Below are 20,020 nucleotides of genomic sequence, written 5' to 3'. Positions count from 1 at the left end.
CACAAATTGTAAACAACCTAACATTATTTCAAATACAACAACATTATTCCTTCAACTCAGCTTCTCAGCACATTTCTCTCCCTTGTCTTTTACCAGGGCTTGATTGTGTTTTTGGGGGGTCTTGTTTTATTTTAAAAGAACACAGAGAATAAATCCAGTAGATGGGAACTGTCAAAGCTCTGATGGATAGAAATTTGATGTGGGGACTGGAAGAACAAAATAACTCCTGAAGTGTTTGCAAAGAGGTGTGAGTCAGCATGAAAGCTGACTAATTTATTTTTATGAAGTTTGGTAGTGTAACAAAGGTGGAAAGATTAAAAATGATTCAGGTGGAGGGAAAGAACATGAAGACCAATGAAGACATTCAGTGGGATGTGAATGGAAGGTTTTGGTAGTCTGATGAAACAGCATATGATATCAAGAAAGCTTTGTGTAAACTTTATGAAAAAAGGGAAAGAAGGATTTTTATCAGGTGGGGAACATAATAGTTTCTACTTTTAGGATTTTAATAGCAGAAAAAAGATGATGATGGATACAAAAGCAGTAGTTGGAGAGAAGAGATGACAAACAGCTGATCAGAACCAAATTACAGGGCATATACCCAATTCTGAACATAGTTTTCATTACAGACTTTCACAGTCTCACTTGACAAAGAGCTTTGGCTATGTTAACTAAGAAACAGAGATACTGATATAAGAATCAGGAGAGCATCTAATGACAATAAGATGTCGCTCCATGCACGATTTGGGATTTATGGGTACATGACAAATGTGGGATTCTGAAGGTGTATGCTTAGATGGCAATGTTGACTTGTCGCTGTGAAGAGCAGGAATAGGAAAACGTGAAAAAAAATATACACGAATTATTTAAACAGAACTAAAATTCATGATTCTAAATGGACTAGAATTCATAGTAGCTAGTATTTTATTTCGTGGAAGGCAAAGAAAATAAGCAGGGCAGAACTATGTACTGTGATGCGGTATTATCTGCTGCATAAATGAGAAATGATAAGGAGAGAACTGGTGGGAGAAAAAAAGCTTTAGAAAAGGATTTTAAAAAGTTCTGCAGGGCTAGATTGTTCTAGATCTCTAGGCACACACAGATCTCTAGTAACAGTAGAGACAAAACTACTGGAACTGTACACCAGTATGAGAGAATGACCCTGACCAACGATCATAGCATAAAAAAAAAGAAACATGCTAATGAAGTTTGCCGATGTCATTCAGAAAGAACAGGCTAACCCAGGTTATTCAGAAAGAACCTAGTTGACACAGAAGTAAAAGAAGTGGAAATTCAGTAGCACAAAATATGAAATCTAGCTTCAAGCGGTGCCTGGTGATTTGCAATTGACATGAGGGAAAAAAAAAAAGGTAAATTATTCTGTAACAAAGGATAATGTGAGAAAAGAAATTCTAAGACATATTAAGCAAAGGTTTTATTTCACACAAAACAGTTGTTACACCTTTTTTATAATATTAAGTACAGAGGTCTGGTAGCTGCCTTAGTTCAGTAATTTAAGTTAGATGATGCACAGCAAGGACTAGCAGGATACAACGACAATGAAGTATCTTATTTTACAAAAGGACTTCAAAAGTGTTTATCCTGTTTATCTAGTAAAACAAAGTGTAGTAAGAGATTACTCTCTACATTGGAAATAAAATGGGAAAAGAGGGAAAGAACTACTTAAACCTAAAGCAATACTCAAGAACAAATGTGTATTAGCTGACTAGAAAAAAGGCTATTGAGCAAAGTAATAACATACACTTTTACTGGCAACTTGATTGGTTTATAAATGTTGTTCTATGAAATGAATGCTTGCAATTATAAAAGAATGAACTTGATGGCCCAGGAGGTACTTTCTAGACACAGTACTAAACTTAACTGATGTACAGATAGATTTTCAGATTCTAAGAGTGACTAAGAAGTTGTAGATGGAAAAATAATTTCCTTTTCAGAACATATCAGTGCAGAAGCAAGTCATAAAATGAGATGCTGCTCCCATCAGTATCCATTTATATGGATGTATGGTTTGAAGGCATAATACAATTCTAGAATACAGAAAAGGCCCCACTTGGAAGGGACCTTCAAAGATCATCCAGTCCAACTGCCAGACTAACCAAGGCTAACCAAAAGTTAAAGGACATGAATGAAGGCATTGTCCAAAAATCTCTTGAACGCTGACAGGTATGGGGTATCAAGTACCTCTCTAGGAAGCCTGTTCCAGTTTTTGACCACCCTCAAGATAAAGAATTTTTTTTTTTTAATTTGAACCACTCTCAACCTTCCCCTGGTGCAGCTTTATGCCTTTCCCACTCATCCTGTCATCAGCTCACAGACAGAAGAGACCAGCAGCCCCCTTCCCTCTCCACTTCCCTTCCTCAGGAAGTTGCAGAGAGCAATGAGATCGCATCTTGGCCTCCTTTTCTCCAGACTAAACAACCCAAGTGTCCTCAGCCTCTCCTCAAAGGACTTGCCTTCCTGCCCTTCTACCAGCTTTGTTGCCCTTCTCTGGATGTTCAAGTACCTTAACATCCTTTTTATATATGAGCACATTCATCAACTGCAATATAAAACCTCATTTCTGAAAGGAAGAAATACCATGTTCCCAAACATGCTCAGTAGAATCCTAGAACAATAGATGAATTCCTTGAATGAAATAAAAGCAAGACCTGCTTAGATTTGGAGTTAACATGCTTGCCTGAACATGAGCTGGCAGTGTGCCCAGTTGGCCAAGAAAGCCAACAGCATTCTGGCTTGTATCAGGAATAGTGCGGCCAGCAGGACCAGGGAGGTGATCATCCTCCTGTACTCTGCTCTGGTGAGGCCGCACCTCGAGTGCTGTGTTCAGTTTTGGGCCCCTCACTTCAAGAAGGACATTGAGGCCCTGGAGCGTGTCCAGAGAAGAGCTGCGAAGCTGGTGAAGGGCCTGGAACACAAGTCCTATGAGGAACAGCTGAGGGAACTGGGGGTGTTTGGTCTGGGGAAGAGGAGGCTCAGGGGAGACCTTATTGCTCTCTACAACTACCTGAAAGGAGGTGTGGGGAGGGGGAGTCGGCCGCTTCTCACAGGTAACTAGTGATAGGACTAGAGGGAATGGCCTCAAGTTGCACCAGGTGAGGTTCAGGTTGGAAATGAGGAGACATTTCTTCTCAGAAAGAGCAGTCAGGCACTGGGACGGGTTGCCCAGGGAGGTGGTGGAGTCTCTGTCCCTGGGGGTGTTTAAGGAAAGGCTGGACGTGGTGCTTAGGGACATGGTTTAGTGGGTGACATTGGTGGTAGGGGGATGGTTGGATCAGATGATCTTGGAGGTCTTTTCCAACCTTAATGATTCTAATGATTCAAAGCATTGCTTCATAAAATGTCTAAAAAATGTTTCAGTGTTGTGCTGGGCCTTGCAAAAACTTAGACTTAGGTAAATTACAAATCTGAAAGCATTTGTATGCTATAAGATTCAGAAAAAGGCAAAGCTACAAAATAGTTGGAATGTTACTAAAGGGCTGCAAACAAGACCGTGACAGCAAGCTATCTGCTGATAACAACAGGGATGTAATGGTACCACTTCGGCAACAGTACTTGAAACGAATCAGGCAACAGTTAAATGCATAGAGTAGACAACAGGTCCTGGCTTTTTTTTTTTCCTGGTGATCGAATTTTACAAATTCCAAGTTATACTTTTATTGGATTTGATGTCGCAAGCATGAATTTCTTGTTTTCTTAGAAAACAAATTTTTCAGGACAGACCATAGCTATCTGTCTGCTTACAGTGTCCAGAATAAGAAGGACAGCAGACCTGGGTCCTAGCAAAATAATTTAACAAACGATGTAATAGTATCTTCTGTGACTTCTCACAAAGAATTGAATGAAAGAATGAAAATCATGTAAATAATTTCATATATTTCTTCTAGTCAGCACGTGTCAACAAGATCTTGTCACCTCTGTCAAAATACATTGGGTTTGAACAGCCATTGTCACAATTCCATTTATTCTAATTGCTGTTAGAAAATAGGGGTTTTGTAGACACAGGCATTACAGTTTCTCCACACACATACAGCAACATCTAAGCAGTAACTCTATAAAGGACCACCAACTGATTAGTCAGTTTAATTGTACCATCACAGTCAATGATCTCCACAGGAAGATTTGGCAACTTTTAATAAAAAACAGCAGCAACAAGGGCTGACATTTACCATTATGGTCAAGCATTGAAATGGGCTGCCCAGGAGAGCGGTGGAGTCCCCATTCCTGAAGGTATTTAAGAGACTTATAGACATGGCACTAAGGGACATGGGTCTTGGTAGAATATCTCCAGTTTTGCAGTGTCCCAGCACACCTTTTGATGCTCTATAGCAATACAGTTAATCGTCTTGTCTGCTTTCATACCAATGGTCCCTGCAAAGCCAGAGGATGCCCCATTCTTTTGGAATATAAGTTTACATTCTTTCAAAACTTAAGTGCAGCTTTAATTTCATAATGTATTGCTATTCCATCTGAGTCCCAGAGCTTTTTTCTGGCTTCTGACGTCAGCAAAACCTCAAAACTGAGTTTTGCCTAGCAATTTTGCCAACTTTTATTTGGCAGAGGTGATAAATACAAAAGATATGTGCAGACACTTTCGCAAGCCAATCTCTTTAAAAAAGCCTTTTTACTGATTGAATGAGAAATGATCTAGAGGTTGGGCTCTATTAGAAACTTTCAGTTTACTCAGCTTTAAGAACACCTCACAATATTTAGCCTTTTTATATTTAGAAATACTTCACAAATGATTAACTAAACTGCCAAGATGAAGAGGCAAGCAAATGCTATTGCTGTGCTCACGGCCCTGAATAGGAAAACTAACGCTGTGAGGATTTGTCAAGTGACAGGAACATAAAATCAGAGCTAAAATACATTAGTTTTTCAGCCAGAATACTAACTTGACAGCAATAAAACACATCTCTTTTCTGATATAAACAGATATCCAATAACCTACTATACAAATGCCATGTCAGAAAGGGAGCATAAAGCTGTGATGGCAAATTAAGTTTATATGAAGTCATGAGTATCTACCTGATGAGAGGATATTACACTTGGGAATAGACTTGAGTCTTGATATATCTGGAGAGATGCTTCGAAGGGGAAGTGCATCACAGTGTATGGAGGCAGAACACGTTTCCTGAAACGATTCCAGTTATATAATGAAAATTAATACATTTAATAAATAAATGCACATTAAATAAATAAGAAGATGCAATGATTTACCAAGTACCTCCCCATCACTGTCTTTTCCCTATTTTCTAAATACTCAATAGACAGCACAATTAGAATATACTAAGACAAAAGAAATATATGTAACCTTAATGCTTGTGTTTTTCCAAGGCAGACAGCAATTTTGTGTATGAGTTTAACTATTAGTAAGAATCAAAAGAAGCAGCACTAAGAACCAAAATTTACAAACAAATCCATATGACCTTATGTAAGCAAGCTGCACAGAGGTGTAAGGAAGCAGAAGACAATCACTTGAAGACACCGTGTGCTGGATTCCTCCTGGAGCAGATAGCTGCCTTTTCCACACTTACAGGATACACCAAATGTACCCTTCTTATTTCTGCTTATTGAGCCTTTCCTATCTTCACTCATATGGCTGTGCACATGATGCATCCCAGCTCAGCCAATGCATTTTATACGTTTCCTGACTGCACAAGAAAGTAAACTGCAAAACCATCCCCCCTTACTAAGACATCCGCCTTCGAAGCTCTCAGGATTTTTAATGATGTTGACATACCAGGGAAGGTCCAAATTCAACATACAAAATATTTACCTCTTGGGGATTCAGAGGTATATTTAGAGATGTTTTCTCCACATCTGTTTTCTTTCCACTCTTGTGAATACATTGCGATTCATACTGTGACTGAAAGAGACATTTTTACTTATATTAAATTTTTGATCTGTTTAAGCCTGATAATGGACTAGTTGAATAATAAAGGACATTATATTTTGTTCAGCAAAGAAAAGCAGAAGTTGCTAATTTATTTTACCAGTTCATGACTGTAACAAAAGCTACTTACCTTTGATCTCTTTAAGAGAATTACTGCTTCCAGCATAGCTATTTCATCAAACGTTCTCAGGACTGGTTCAAGGTCTATTAAACACTCTAAACAGAGAAACAATGATTTAATGTGGAAGTTAAGTTTTCATATTGCTAAAACTACTTTCTTATATTTGCAAAACTAATTGGTTTATTAATACATACTAAACTACTCATGTTATTAAATAGAAGTTTCTTGCTTTCACCTGTTACAACAGTTTTGCATCACTAAAACCAACCCTGATCTGGCCACCTCAGCAGCTTGGATCCAGTATTCTGCCAGACTCCAAATCTTGCATTCCTGGAATGGACAGATTAATGGATTTGCTGTATTTCAAGACAGACCCAACAAGCTTGATCTGCTAAACGGAACCAAAAGGTGCAAGACCTCAGAATGTGTTGCTCTACTCCCATTCCAATAATGGTGCAAAGAATTATGAGGAAAATAAAAAATTCAAACAACAAAACCCCACAGCAATATCCAGAAGAGAAGCTGTGATGGAGGACCAGAGGAAATGGTGATAGTCAAAGCACTGACCTACCACATCCAGTGAATCCAAGTAATAGCATCTGCATGCTCACCAAAGGCAGTAAATCGTAGATGCTAACATCGTCTGTCTGCATAGGGAGCCACATGACAATTCAATAAGCAAGTGACAACATGTGCAATGCTCCCTTGTCTTTCAATGCTGAAAGATTTGTGAAACTAAGTATTTCAAATTTGAGGATGACTATTATACAAACATCTCTTCGAGACTGGGCAAGTATAACAAAATGTCAGTGAAGGATGACAGCATGTAACTACTGCATTTCTATAAATTCCACTGATTCAGCAAAACCCATTTACCGTACTAGAAATCCATTACACTGCATTCTTATTAATGTATTTTTAATTTATTATAGTTTTACCATACTCCTTCCACATTAACTTTTTTTCACCGGCAGCTTCAAGACATTAATTCAGTAGTGGGATTCTTGTTCTCTTGCATCAGCTAACACAGAGTCTAGAGGTCTGGCATGCCATTTTCCACACTGAGGTACTAGGATTGTTAATTTTTATTGATTTTAATTAAACTGCAGGTTTCAAGACTGCAGAATCAACAGAATTACAGATCTGCGCAGAAACAGGACGATAAATCCTTGTCCCTTCTTTAATATGGGGAACAGTTAGGTTAACCAAGCTTTTCTATTTAAAGTTTATTTTAAAAAGTAGGGTTTGGGTGTTTTTTTTTTCCCCCTGTTTTATGGTAATTGCAAAATTTCCCAATCAGTGAGCTTTACTTCCCTTAATCTTGCAACGGTTTTGTAACTTCCTCTTTCTTTTTATGATAGTAAAGTAGAGGAAAAGCAATGCATGTTTCCTTCAAAGACCATCTTACTACAGGCGCTGCACTAATAACAGAGCTGAAGACAGCTCACGCTGTAGTCATATCCTAGGTAATTATCCCTTGTGTGTGACCACAGACACTGGCTGCCATTTTATTTTGGGTATGTGACAGAGGAAAGCAAGAATACCTATGTAAATGCTATGATCTATCTATTCTTTTTGATTTTAGAAAATATTATAAATTGGTTTATTTAGTTGGAAAAAAACATCCATAATTTAAAATCATACAAACCAGACTCACACCAAAATAAACTAACCTTTCATAATGTTCTTAATGCAAAGACAAAAATGGTTCTAAAGAGGACATGTAATTCATTTTGGAACGTAAACTTTGAAAATAAAGATGCTCAATCTGTTTGTCTGTGTGTCCATTTTTTTTCAGCCAAACTGATCCATAAAAGTGAAGTTATGGACATTTCTTTTTGAGTTGTCTGAACAGTAATTTTCTAATACTTTCCAATTCAAAGGAATTATGCCTATCAAATCTTCAAGTGAAACATTAAGATTGCTGTCCTGCTTGTAAAATAAAATAAAATAAAAATTTAGAAAAAATAAATGAATTGGTATTTCAGGTAGGAGTCATTGCATTTTCAACCTAAGCAGTGAGAAACTCAAAATAAAGGATTGCTTAATCCAGAGCTCTCTGTGCTGTTTTACACTTGAATACTTTTAGTAACTCTCATATTGTATTTCTTTCGTCTCTCCAAGGTGATCCAGCATTCTCTACATAATTAGGATTGCATTTTCAAAAGGAGTAGGGAGGGACTTTTTAAAGCACACTCAAATTAAACAAGCACAGCTGGGCAGCTGTGTGAACCACTGCTAGCTTCACTACGCTGATATATGTGACTACACCAACCCACTCATGACTTTTCATGACTAACTCTCATGGATTACCTTTATGTAACGGCCAAACAAGAGGCAGAAGTCACCAAAAAATTAGGCAGCTTTTCATGTAAGGGAGAAATTGGTATGGGGAGTAAATCTGGACCCAACATACAACAAGTATGCCAGTTAAGCATGACAAACCCAGGGCTGCTATATCAAAACAAAACTTATTCAGTTCATATGCCATGCCACTCTAATCTCTGCAAGCTTGCTCTTCAATCTTAGGCTCTAAATTCTGTAATTTACTGTAAAAAGGCTACAAGTATCTATATTTAATCTCATGTACAAAAAGCTAAACAAAGGAAATATGAAAAGAGAACGTTACATGTGTGGCATCAACCCGCTCCTTCTGAATCTGAGAGGTGGAACAATCAAAGATAAAGTCCCAGTGAAAAAGATTTATACATGCAAACACAAGGTGAAGTCACTACAGCTCATCTGATGAGCAATGATTTGCTGGTATGTTTGCAGGCTGGCTTACAAATCCCACAGTATTCACACTACCTATTTTACCTTCCCCCCCCATCCTTCCTGTGAATAAAAAATTAGAAGGAAGTCTTCCCTTCAAAATAAACTGAAAAAAAAGCACAAGTAGTAATCTATGCTACTTTTTCTACAGGGAAATTAGACACAGCAAATGCAGGAGACTCCAACTAACAACTCAATTTTATTGCACACATAGCTCCATTCCCAAAGATTTGTTTATAGGCATAATGAACGCAGACAAGTATCTTATCCCATGCAATGTGACTGTGCAGATGCATCTTTTGTCATCTTTACCATTTCCCTCTCAAGACTATAACCTTGCTCTGTTAGTGCCATGTGAGACAGAAATCTGCCAATTTAAAAATATTTCCTCACTACTCAACATAAACTTACTTAAGAATGATGGTCTTTCATCCGGGTTTTGTGCCCATCCACTTACTATCAATCTTATGACGAAAGCTCGATGAGGAATGTCCATTGATAAACTTTCTTCACTTAAGTCTAGTCGCTGTCCTTGTGACACACTATACATTATCTGCAATGGGTTTATAACTTCTGTCAAAATAGACATCGTGCATTCATTAGAAATATATGCAACATAAATAGCTTACTATAGGAGGGATAGTTTAGATTGCAGCCATAGTATTTACAGTTCACCAAAATAAGGCTATGCGTTTTTTGTTTTAAAAACAAAAGTATTTTGAATTTATCAATCAACAGTGTAGTTTGAAAAACAACACAAGGAGAGCCTAATCTGTAACTCAATTCTTCAACATGCTCACAAACTGGATTATTACAAAGTAACCCCTAAAAAGCTTAAGCTCCCAGGTATCAAGTTTAGCCTTCACACAAGGCCAGAAAAATAAATTACAGGAAAAGATGGCCTTACCTTCAAATGGCTGCTTCCTTGACATCACTTCCCACATAATAATTGCGTAACTGTTTTTGAAGTGTAAAAAGTATGGAAGATATTATTTTAGATTGCTGACATTGATAAAACAATGTACTCAGCCTAGCATTTTATTACAAATGTTTCACTAATATGATCCTGCATGGCACAAACTGGTCTGCTTGCTGAAAAATACAGTGATGCCCCAAACCTATGCAAACTAGCAGGAATTCTAATCAATGACTTCAGCTGAAACTAGTCAATAATTTTAAAGTACAGAAAAGCTACAGGGCATATAAGCTCCTCTTCCAAATCTGTATTAGCTCTGCTCTATGTTGTGAATTACGTATGTGCAGTTTAAATCTCAGCATGTAAACCTAACGTCAGCAGTACGGTGCCTTCCTAGTCCTGACGGCCACTCCAATGTCCCCACAGGGAGCAGGGTGCAGCAGACAGGTTGGCTCTCACCACGACTATCCTGACACAAACTCAAGAGTCAGGTAGGATATGGACTTGCACCAGGAGACATACCCCGGCTTCTCCCACAGACATGTATACTTTCAATTTATGCAATCATCTCTGCAAGAAGAGATGTAACTTTTACATTCAGTTTACAAAAGAGACTTTTGGGAAGACCTTGCCCAAAGAGGCTGTGGAGTCTCCACCTTGGAGACCTTCCGAAGCTGCCTGGACGTGGTCCTGGGCAAGAGCCCTGGGTGGCCCTGCTTGGGCAGGGGGTTGGACCTGATGCCTCCAGAGGTCCCTGCCAGCCTCAGCCATTCTGTGAAGACTACTTTGAAAGACAGCCAGACTGAATGCACATCTGCTCATTCAAACCCGTGACATTCTTTTCCATTCACATCAACAGGAATGGAGGTGGCCCACTGCATACAAATCTGTTCCATCTTTAGTAGACTAGTCACTCTCTTCAGTCATCAGGACATAATAATATAAAGGTAATTCTAAAGAAGTTTGTAACTTAGATTAGATTATTTTTATTTTTTCATTTGCTTTATCTGCATTGATTTTTTTTATATAACTTAAGTCAGTGTTGCACTGAAATAATGTAAAGAAAACAGATCTGGCTTTTCTGTATAAGAATAGGAACTTGGCATGAGGAATAAATCTAGTAGTTCTAAGCTTGAAGTGAGTAATCAGTGAGTATTTTTGCTCAAGAGTGTCATTTCCAATGTCAAACATCCTTATAAAGCTACCTTCTCAACCACAGTTTCTCATTGTGTTTAAAATTTGATTGTAAACATTTATTTAAAAAAAAAAATGTAGATCTGAAATTGTAAAGTTTAATATTTAAAAAAATTAATCCAATTTCCATTGAAGCCATTTTACAAAAATCATAAGAAAAAATGATACAATGCAAAGAATTATGTTTTTCTTAAGTAAACATTCTTTTTAACTACTGAAGTAACTTTACACAAAGAAGGCATCTTCCTAGATGATATCTCTGGTGGTCATTTCCTCCACTGTCTCTCTACCCCTACATTTTCCTGCCTTGAACTTCCATCTGTTTTCGATATACTTTCTTAGTTTCTTTTCTCTCTCCTCAAATAATCTCCCTTTCCTTCTTAACAGTTTTCTAAGATCTACTTACCTTTTACCTCTTATTTTCTCCCATTTGTTATTCTTCTACATGCAACTTTTTTTCCTAACATTTATCTTCCTCATCTCCACTCACTCATTAATACACAATCCATACTTTCAAATCCTCTAAGAGCAGAAGCCATAACTTCACACTGCTACTTCTCCATAATACATTGGTATTCCTTTTCAATGTCTACCTAGTCCACTTTCTCCTCAAAGGGTGAGGAAAGCAGAATGTCAAAGAACTTTGTGTGCTCCTCAAAAGTAAAGGGATAATTAAAAGAAATAATGGTCTCTCTGGATGTTAGTGAGTCCCTCTGGGGCTGATTTATCTTCCACCAAAACACAACCCTGTCTCATACAGCTGAAATTAAAGATGGTAGAGCGCAACACAGATGGACTTTGTCACACTGATATGCCTCTTCATACCTCTTAAATCTCCATCTGTGTATGATAATTCCCTCCACAATTGCTCAAATAACCTTTGAGCTCTGTGAACCTCTTCAAATTAGCTGATCATAACTCTAATATCCTGACAGCCATTTCTGTTCTTATACAGGTAGCCACCACTCTGCTACTTTCAGCTCATAACTCAGAACTGACTGAAGCAAATCTACCTGAACGTTCATAAAGTAAGCTACTCCTTAAGTAGATCTCTATTTGGAGATAGTGAGAGACAGGAGATCTCTACACTTTCTCCAACCCCATTACCCTGTTTTTTCTAACCCCTTCCAAAAAAAAAAAAAAAAAAAAAAAATTTTCTTCTTTCCCCCCAGTACATTCTGCAATTATGTTAATTGATGCACACAAATTACAAAGGCGTGTGAAGCAAGGTAACAGAGTGAACAGTTTTTTCCTCCCCACATTCCCTGTATGTATACACTCTCATTCAAAGGAACCAGTCTCCTCTGTCTCTTTTCACAGTTCTAGTTTAAGCTCTGGAGTATTACACTTCTCACAGTGTTTCCTAGAGAAATAGGTAATCAACAACTCCAGCTACCAATTGATTCTTTTTTCCCGATTTATTTTGCTTAGACTCTTTCAACATTATTGAAAATAATAAAATTGCTGAAAACATGTTAAAACCTAATTTCAGCAACTCAGATTTGATTTAGATTGAAAAGTCCCCTTGAGGACAGCACGGGTTACCTGTAGATATCGTGTTTCACACTTGCCCGGGTTTTCTGACTGGGATTGTAATCTTCAGGTGGCATGTAGATGATGGTCCCTCCTTCTGGCAAGGAAGTTTCGCTGCGTGATTGCGACATGGATATGACACGCCATTTTGACATGCCAAAATCTGCAATCTGGAAAGGACAGAGCAGTTGTTCTAAGAACTGGATTTATCTGTTAACCCTTGTTACAAATTCCTCAAATACACCTGAAGGAACAGCTTGTTTAAAATCCTTAACCTGACACATAAAAACTATGTGGTTGTCTTAACAACAGGAAACACCCGCTCCAGTGCAGAAAGCATTCCCAGTTCATGACTCACACTATTCCTACAGTACTGCCCTGTCCTGTTGTTCTTTTAAGGATGGATTCACATACTCTGTGGCTGGGGTATCTATGGTGGAAGCCTGTCCTATATGAAAATCACTTTCTTTCACGGAAAATAAGCAAACCAAAAGACACTGAGTATTTCCAGCTCACTGGCTGTCTCGAATGCACAAAGTTAATAAGGATCATAATAGCTCTATGCAACTTAGCCTGCACATATCCTGGGACAATTGCTCGTACAAAACAATTTTAGGACAGCCCACCTCATCCCCAAAACCAGGAAGCATTAATCTCAGATTAACTAATTTGGTATTCCGAAATTCTGTACTGCAAGAAATCACCAAATATTTTGTTTACCATGACCTCTGGGGCCATCCCAAAATAGTCTCCTTGTCCCTTCCTACAGAGTTTACAGTACAACTACATCAAGAATTAACTGACTTAGTTAACATTCCCAGACATCCACCGGGTGGGAGCAGGATGTCAGACGAGATTACAGGCAGGGAGACACACAGTCAGAAGAACAGGCCTTCTGGTGGAGCTGCAGTGTCCAACATGCAAGGGAGAAATAAATGTATGTAGGCAGCAATGACCTCTGGACTTGCTCAGCATTTGCATCAGAGCAAAATAATTTTCAGAGATGCCTGTGTGAGCAATTAACGTAATAGAAATAAGCTTTCTGGAGAGTATAAACAATACCCTTGTTTTCTTCACAACTCATGCACTGAAGCTTTCCTTGCTGTTACAGGTCAGGGTATCTTGTTCATTCAGTAGATCTGATACAGTCAGAAGCACTCTATGAATGGTGTTGCTTTTACACACGTACAATACTTTTTCTGTTTAGCACACGTGATTTCCTTCCTTGCAATTCCTGCCAGCTGTCCTAAATCAGAGAATTGTGCTACAGCCCAAAAAACCTTTCTTCCTATTACTCTAGCAAAGCAACTGTTTATATGCGGTCAGGCAGTGAACCAGACTGCACCAGTGCTGCTAGAGTATAAAAAAACAAAAGCGTGGTTAACTTGGGCCAGTTCCCAGTCAGGTTTATCAGGAAGCTCTAGAGATGGTGACACTGGCAGAGCTGAGTGGGAGGAGGTATGAGCTGCTGAGGGCGTGAGTGAAGCGAATGCTGCGTAAGCTGCCTTGCTGCCAAGGAAAATGTCTTTGCAAGAGAGAAAGAAGAAATCAGCACTGCATCTTTGATCTTGATCAAAGATCATCTGTCTGATGACCGACAGAAAGATTCATCTCACGTTAACTGAAGCAGTAGCCATTCAAGATTAAATTAGGTGTAAGATACCTCTTATTTCTTGTGTACACGAGTAGTACATTCTACCAATGTAAAAAACAGAGGATCTGAAGGGAAAACAAAGCTTATATTTTTGTTATTTTCATTAACAGAAGACCTCTTGCAATTATAGAATCACCTAACCATTTTGTCAGAAGTACTTTTGATCTCTTTTTCACATCATGGCAATGATATTTTAAAAGACAGAATTCAAGTTTTAAACTTATTACTTCTTCATGTATATTTGCTTGTTCTAGCAGCTTTGAAAGAGCCATCTCAGCATGTTCAAATTTTGAAGTTGTTTTACATGTTCTTATACTGCACTAATAAAATAAATGTGCATATTGAATGATAAGCATCAAATGGTGTTAACATTAGAGTTTGTTTTTTCTGATCTCTAGAACTAACTTGCCTGAGCATCTCAGACAGGAAAACTTTCTATTTTCTACTCAGAAAGGGCCAGACAGAGCTACCCGTGGGAGGCTGTCATCAGAAAGTGTCGCCGCTATTGAGTAACACTGCTATAACGGAAGCAGCCCATATTCTGGAGTTCTGGTCTTTGTTTAGATGGATCAAAAATCCACACTTGAACAAAATAGAGCTTTCCAAAGAATTTCTAAGTTCTGTCTGAAAAGATAAAAATCAAACATCTGGCATACAGCTATGTCCCTTCTGCGTGGCGACAACCCCAGTCTTCTCCCGCTACAGTAATTAAACACTTTGGCTCATTCTGGATGCTGAGAAACATAAGAATTAAATAACTCTACCTTGACATGAAACTCATCATCCAGCAAAATATTCTGGGTTTTCAAGTCATGGTGCAGCAATGGAGGATTCATGTTGTGCAAATAGTTTACTCCCAGAGCAATTTCATAAAGAATGCGGTATCTCAGGCACCAGGGAACATCAGGATACATATCTTTCTGCCAAAATAAAACCACAAAACCAGAATATAATCCTCTGTTCTGATCTGACAAGATAACACAAAGGCTTTCATAATAATAAGAAAGTGAGTTGGACAAGCAGTAATCTTTTAAAACATATATTACATTATCTGCACGTTGATACTGGCTAGCTGTTAAGACAAATACATAAATATTAATCACGCATGTTATGATGTTATACTTCCATTTCCCTAACATCCATACAGTTCATGACTGCTACACATAATTTGTATATAGAACATTTACCGTATTACTCATAATTACTCATATGGAAATATGAGTTACAGATGAACTATATGAAACCTGTAAACCACGGTCTGTGAGTACTGCACAAAGAAAGACACGAATCATACCTGCTACTGACACTGGGGAAAAAAAAAAGTGGTGAAACTAACAACAAAACACTACTTTTAGAAATATAAGTACAACAACAAAAAAACAGGGAAACTCAAATCTTAAAAGTTACCTTAACATTATTTTATTTGTGTAAAATACAGAGCTGAGCTCTTTAAGGCATACGCAGGTATTGACTAAGGGTACAGAAGAGACTGCAGTGCTATTGATACACAGCTACGGTAGCTTTACATTAGCTCGGACCAACCTTGTAACAAGTCTCACGAGGAGTGGCTGAGAGAGCTGGGATTGTTCAGCCTGGAGAAGAGGAGGCTCAGGGGTGACCTTATCGCTCTCTATAGGTACCTTAAAGGAGGCTGTAGCGAGGTGGGGGTTGGTCTATTCTCCCACATGCCTGGTGACAGGACGAGGGAGAATGGGCTAAAGTTGCGCCAGGGGAGGTTTAGGTTGGATGTTAGGAAGAACTTCGTTACTGAAAGGGTTGTTAGGCATTGGAATAGGCTGCCCAGGGAAGTGGTTGAGTCACCATCCCTGGAGGTCTTTAAAAGACGTTTAGATGTAGAGCTTAGTGATATGGTTTAGTGGAGGACTTCTTAGTGTTAGGTCAGAGGTTGGATCCTGGAGGTCTCTTCCAACCTAGACGATTCTGTGATTCTGTGAACCTAATTGCAGCAGCTGAGAGTTCAGCACAGGAGAACTTACTCCTGAGAGTAAGACCTGGTAGAAATATTTGTATCTATTTAGATTAGCAATATCTGACTTCTATAATTTTTTTTTTTTTTTAAAAGTTTCAAATTCAGGAAACAGTCGTCTTTTTGTGATATTTACACTACCAACAGCTCTGAAAGCCAGATTAAAGTAAGCACAACTATTTCAGCTTCTAATTACAGAACAACAGAGATGTTAAAAGTGATTGTACACAATAATTAATCATTTAGCCTGTTATAGATTACAACATTACAGGAAAAAGTGCAATACAAATAAAGTCTACTGAGATTTGTTGCCCTTTGGGGGTACAGAAAGTCTATATGAGCAACATAAACCATAAACTACCAGTGACTGTCCTTTAATTTGAAGTATTATTAATAATAAACTTTACTATACTACTCCCCTTAAGTATGGAAATCACAGTCTATTTAAAACAATCAGGGACGATTTAACGACTTTGAGTGCACTTACCCCATGTAAAAGCTCGTTTAGTGATCCATTAGTCATGTACTCCGTTACTATCCCAAGAAATTCAGGCTCATTGCAAATTCCCAAAATTGGCAGAATGTAGCTAAACCTGGCTTTGTGCAATATCTCTGCTTCTTTTAGAAGGTGATTTCTATCACTTAAATAAAAAGAAAATAAATGAAAATAAAGAAGGTTAACATACCATTACTAGGAAACTCTAAGCAAATGTAAGGTTCCCTACATTCTGTTTAAAAAACTATGTATCTATATGCAGCACCACCACCTTTCAGTACTTTTTCCTACTACATTGCACTTTGATAACAAGATGCTTGCTATAAGACAACTCAGAATCTGCAAATATTAAACAACTTCCCTAGTTTTGCTGTTCTACACAAATATCTCTATTACCAAAACACATTTCATTCATGTTTCCAGTAAATAAGGATACCATCAGAACTCCAATTGGCACCATCCTGAGCAACCAGAACAGCAACAACCAACTGCACCTGTCCTGTTTTACTGTCCATCTTCAAACACTGTGTGTCCACTATGGCCCACTATTTATCTCCTACAGAGTGGAGATCTTATCTCGTGATTTTCCAGTATTTTAACTTAGAGGACGCTGGAGTGCACTAAAATAATACTGGTTAAAGGGATACGCCTTCACTTTCTGAAGGAAAAGGAAGGACCAGCTATGTTATGTTTTCATGTAAATTGTTCCTTCAAATTCAGCTCCTGCTTTGAATTGCCCTCTGGAAAAAAACAACAAAACAAAACACTTTGATTGCACGGGGAGCAGAGAGAGACCAACACCTGAATTTGGTGGTGTGAATGCCCTTTGTTATTGTCAAATCTCCTCATAAGTGTGAATTTGATGCATCATTACCACTTCAGACCTTGCAGCATACAGTACGTGAAGGTCAGGTTATATTAAAAAATAAGTATGCTTCTATCCCCGAAAATTGAAAATATTTTTTTTTGGATGCTTTGTCTTTCAAATCATATTATATCTCCAATTGTATATTAGAACTCAAAAAGCATATATCTCAAACATCCCACAGTGAGGATACTCAGACCATGAAGGAGTCTAAGAAAAAAAAAAATAAGATTTAGACTTTACACCAATGGGGACTGGTACAGGTACAAGTATATCTGCAAGACAACTAAACATGAGACTTCTACAGCACATCTAAGACCGAGCTTTTGGATGTGAGCCAGCCTGATTCAGCAGCTGTACGGCTGAGCTTGGGGCAAGGCAGCGTCCAAGCCAAGTCCATGCCCATCAGGACTCAGCACAGCGCCGTGTCAACCTGGCGATACGGCTCCCAGGTGAGAGCTGCTTTGTGTCCATCCAGCTCAGAGCACAGACCAATGGGTCCAGAGGGATGTGGACTGCTCAGTGTAGATGCAGCCCTCGCAAAGAAAAGGCCTCCAGAGTATATGGGGAAAAATGGAAGCCTAGAGAACTAAAGCCTGCTGCTTTTATGACAGCAAAAGTTAGAATTTAGTGGTATGTTAAATTAAGGCTAGTTGTTGGTCCTTGCTTTTGAGACAGAAAAAAGCTTCTATTTTGGGAAACTCTAGGTAGTGATCAAAGTAAAAAGGCAAGTAAAGCATGGGACAAAACGCATGGCTCCCTCCCTCTCTCTAGTAAAAAATAGGTTTGAGAAAAATTAGGGGTTTTCCCAGACCACGAGGCACATCTGCATGGGATTCTGCTGTAACCGGGAAAGGAGTTGCAACACGCGGAGGTTTATTCCTGCGCCTGTAAGTCACTTCACCTTTGCCTGCTCCACACCAGAGGGGCATTGAGCAACGCCTAAACCAGCAGGAGCCCACAGCGGCTCCCAGGCTGCCTTGCTGTTGGGCAGGTCGCACACCAAATTCTGCGATACACAGCACAGGCTTCCTGGTTGGAAGGATTAACTGCACTGTCAACTCTCCGGTCTTCCGTTTTCACGGCAGCTTTTTGAGGATGGTATGTTATATTGCCTACAGTACAACCCACAAGTTACTTGCTACAGAGACTTAGAGCAGGTTTACTGCAGCTTTTGGTTATTCTGACAATATTTCTGAGCTTTGCATAGTATATGGTTGGTAACTGAGTTGTTTTGATTACCCTGGTTGCCCTTTTTGTCAAGTTTTCACAGGTTAGATGTCACAGTAATCTAAATCCTAGCAAGGCTAAAAATAACATTTACTGTTTTCTCCCAAGTGAGTTCAGAGAACAAAACACTGCATTTCTGATTTGTGGGGATTTAAGAAGACATTTACATTAATGAAAATGAAACCAGTAAACTTAACAACAGCACAATGCTTCTGCTTAAAAACATAACTGAGATTTCGCTTCATTCTGGCAAGATTTCAGAGATAAAGCCTGTGTATTACACACACCTATACACACCTAGGGAATAAGTTGTTCTAAGCCATCTAACCTCTTATTTTATATTCTAGCACATTGGGTCACAGGATTAGAAGTCTTCTGGGCTAGCTTGTAACCTTTTCAAAAACCAAACCCTAAAAACTTGTGAACTGAGGAACAGCTGACACGTTTTTACACCCGTGTCCTGCTGGTTTAAGCGTGCAAGCCCACAAGCACACACGTACACCCGCGTGTCTCAGCCGCCTATCTGCCTGACACCGGATCAAAGAAACCTGAGGCAGTGAAGATGAAAGACACCTACAGAAGAAACAGGAGGCAACACCCTAAGGAGAGGCAAACTAGCATCGATATGGTAAAAAACCGGCATTATAGAGAGCGAAGGAGGCATAGATGGCTGTAAAGTTGCTCCCTGCTGCTGGGGTGACAGCTCGGCAATAAACGTGCCGCCACCTGACCCCCAGGAAAAGGGAACGCGATCGCTACCAGCTGACGAACTGGTGAAAACCAGCAGTATGCGGGGGTCTGTAAGCCTGATATTTAAGATTATGGCGAGACTTGGGGCAAAACCACCACCACCCCCTTCGGCACCCCAAAGGGAGGAAGCAGCGGGGCCTCCCCACGTCCCCCCACCGCCCGGGCTGAGGCGGCCCCGCCTGCCCCCCCGCGTCCCCCCGGACCCTCCCCAGCCCTCCCCAGCCCCCGGCACCCCCCTGCCCGCCCCGCTACCTGTCCAGCAGCGGCCCCTGCAGGCACTTGAGGGCCACCGGGACCCTCCAGTCGGCGTGCCGGGCGGCCGACACGGTGCCGTAGGCGCCGCGGCTGAGGAAGCGCAGGTCGGGCAGCTTGCTGGAGGGGACGGCGGGCAGGAAGCAGCTGATGGCGGCCGCCCGGCCGCCGCCGCCGCCCTCCCCGCCGCTCATCCTCGGCCGGTTCCAGGGCCGGGGCCGGCTCCGTGCTGCTCGTCGGGCCCCGCGGTGCCGGGGGCGGCCACGCCGTGTCTGGCCCGGGCGCTTGCGGAGCCCACAGCGCCCCAGCCCGGCCGCCCCGGCTCGTCTCGCCGTC

At 39.9% G+C, this 20,020-nt stretch overlaps 1 protein-coding gene and 2 long non-coding RNA genes across 3 annotated transcripts in view; 1 reads left to right on the top strand and 2 right to left on the bottom strand.

The window, feature by feature from the left end:
* The window catches only part of LOC308190376, a 17,350-nt gene extending 9,544 nt beyond the window's left edge, over nucleotides 1-7,806 (top strand). Inside the window, exon 2 of the long non-coding RNA XR_013947138.1 lies at nucleotides 6,283-7,806. This is a non-coding gene — a long non-coding RNA (uncharacterized lncRNA). The remainder of the gene's footprint in view (nucleotides 1-6,282) is intronic.
* Nucleotides 1-20,020, bottom strand: part of RIPK2 (receptor interacting serine/threonine kinase 2) — a 22,616-nt gene extending 2,596 nt beyond the window's left edge. Inside the window, exons 1-9 of the mRNA XM_080581667.1 lie at nucleotides 19,685-20,020; nucleotides 16,579-16,732; nucleotides 14,869-15,024; nucleotides 12,463-12,620; nucleotides 9,715-9,764; nucleotides 9,219-9,380; nucleotides 6,045-6,130; nucleotides 5,798-5,887; nucleotides 5,047-5,152 (exon numbers count right to left, since the gene is read on the bottom strand). Coding sequence (XP_080437793.1) covers nucleotides 5,047-5,152; nucleotides 5,798-5,887; nucleotides 6,045-6,130; nucleotides 9,219-9,380; nucleotides 9,715-9,764; nucleotides 12,463-12,620; nucleotides 14,869-15,024; nucleotides 16,579-16,732; nucleotides 19,685-19,878 — 1,156 coding nt within the window. The 5' untranslated portion in view covers nucleotides 19,879-20,020. The remainder of the gene's footprint in view (nucleotides 1-5,046; nucleotides 5,153-5,797; nucleotides 5,888-6,044; nucleotides 6,131-9,218; nucleotides 9,381-9,714; nucleotides 9,765-12,462; nucleotides 12,621-14,868; nucleotides 15,025-16,578; nucleotides 16,733-19,684) is intronic.
* LOC308190377 lies at nucleotides 6,283-9,212 on the bottom strand. The gene is made up of 2 exons (XR_013947139.1): nucleotides 6,603-9,212; nucleotides 6,283-6,365 (listed from the first exon to the last, which is right to left on the bottom strand). It is a non-coding gene; the product is annotated as an uncharacterized lncRNA (long non-coding RNA).

Source organism: Anser brachyrhynchus (genome assembly GCF_964034855.1).
Source record: "Anser brachyrhynchus genome assembly, chromosome: 2".
Lineage (NCBI taxonomy): Eukaryota > Metazoa > Chordata > Aves > Anseriformes > Anatidae > Anser > Anser brachyrhynchus.
The sequence above is the reverse complement of the archived record's forward strand: the minus strand, read 5'-3'. Positions and strand labels throughout refer to the sequence as shown.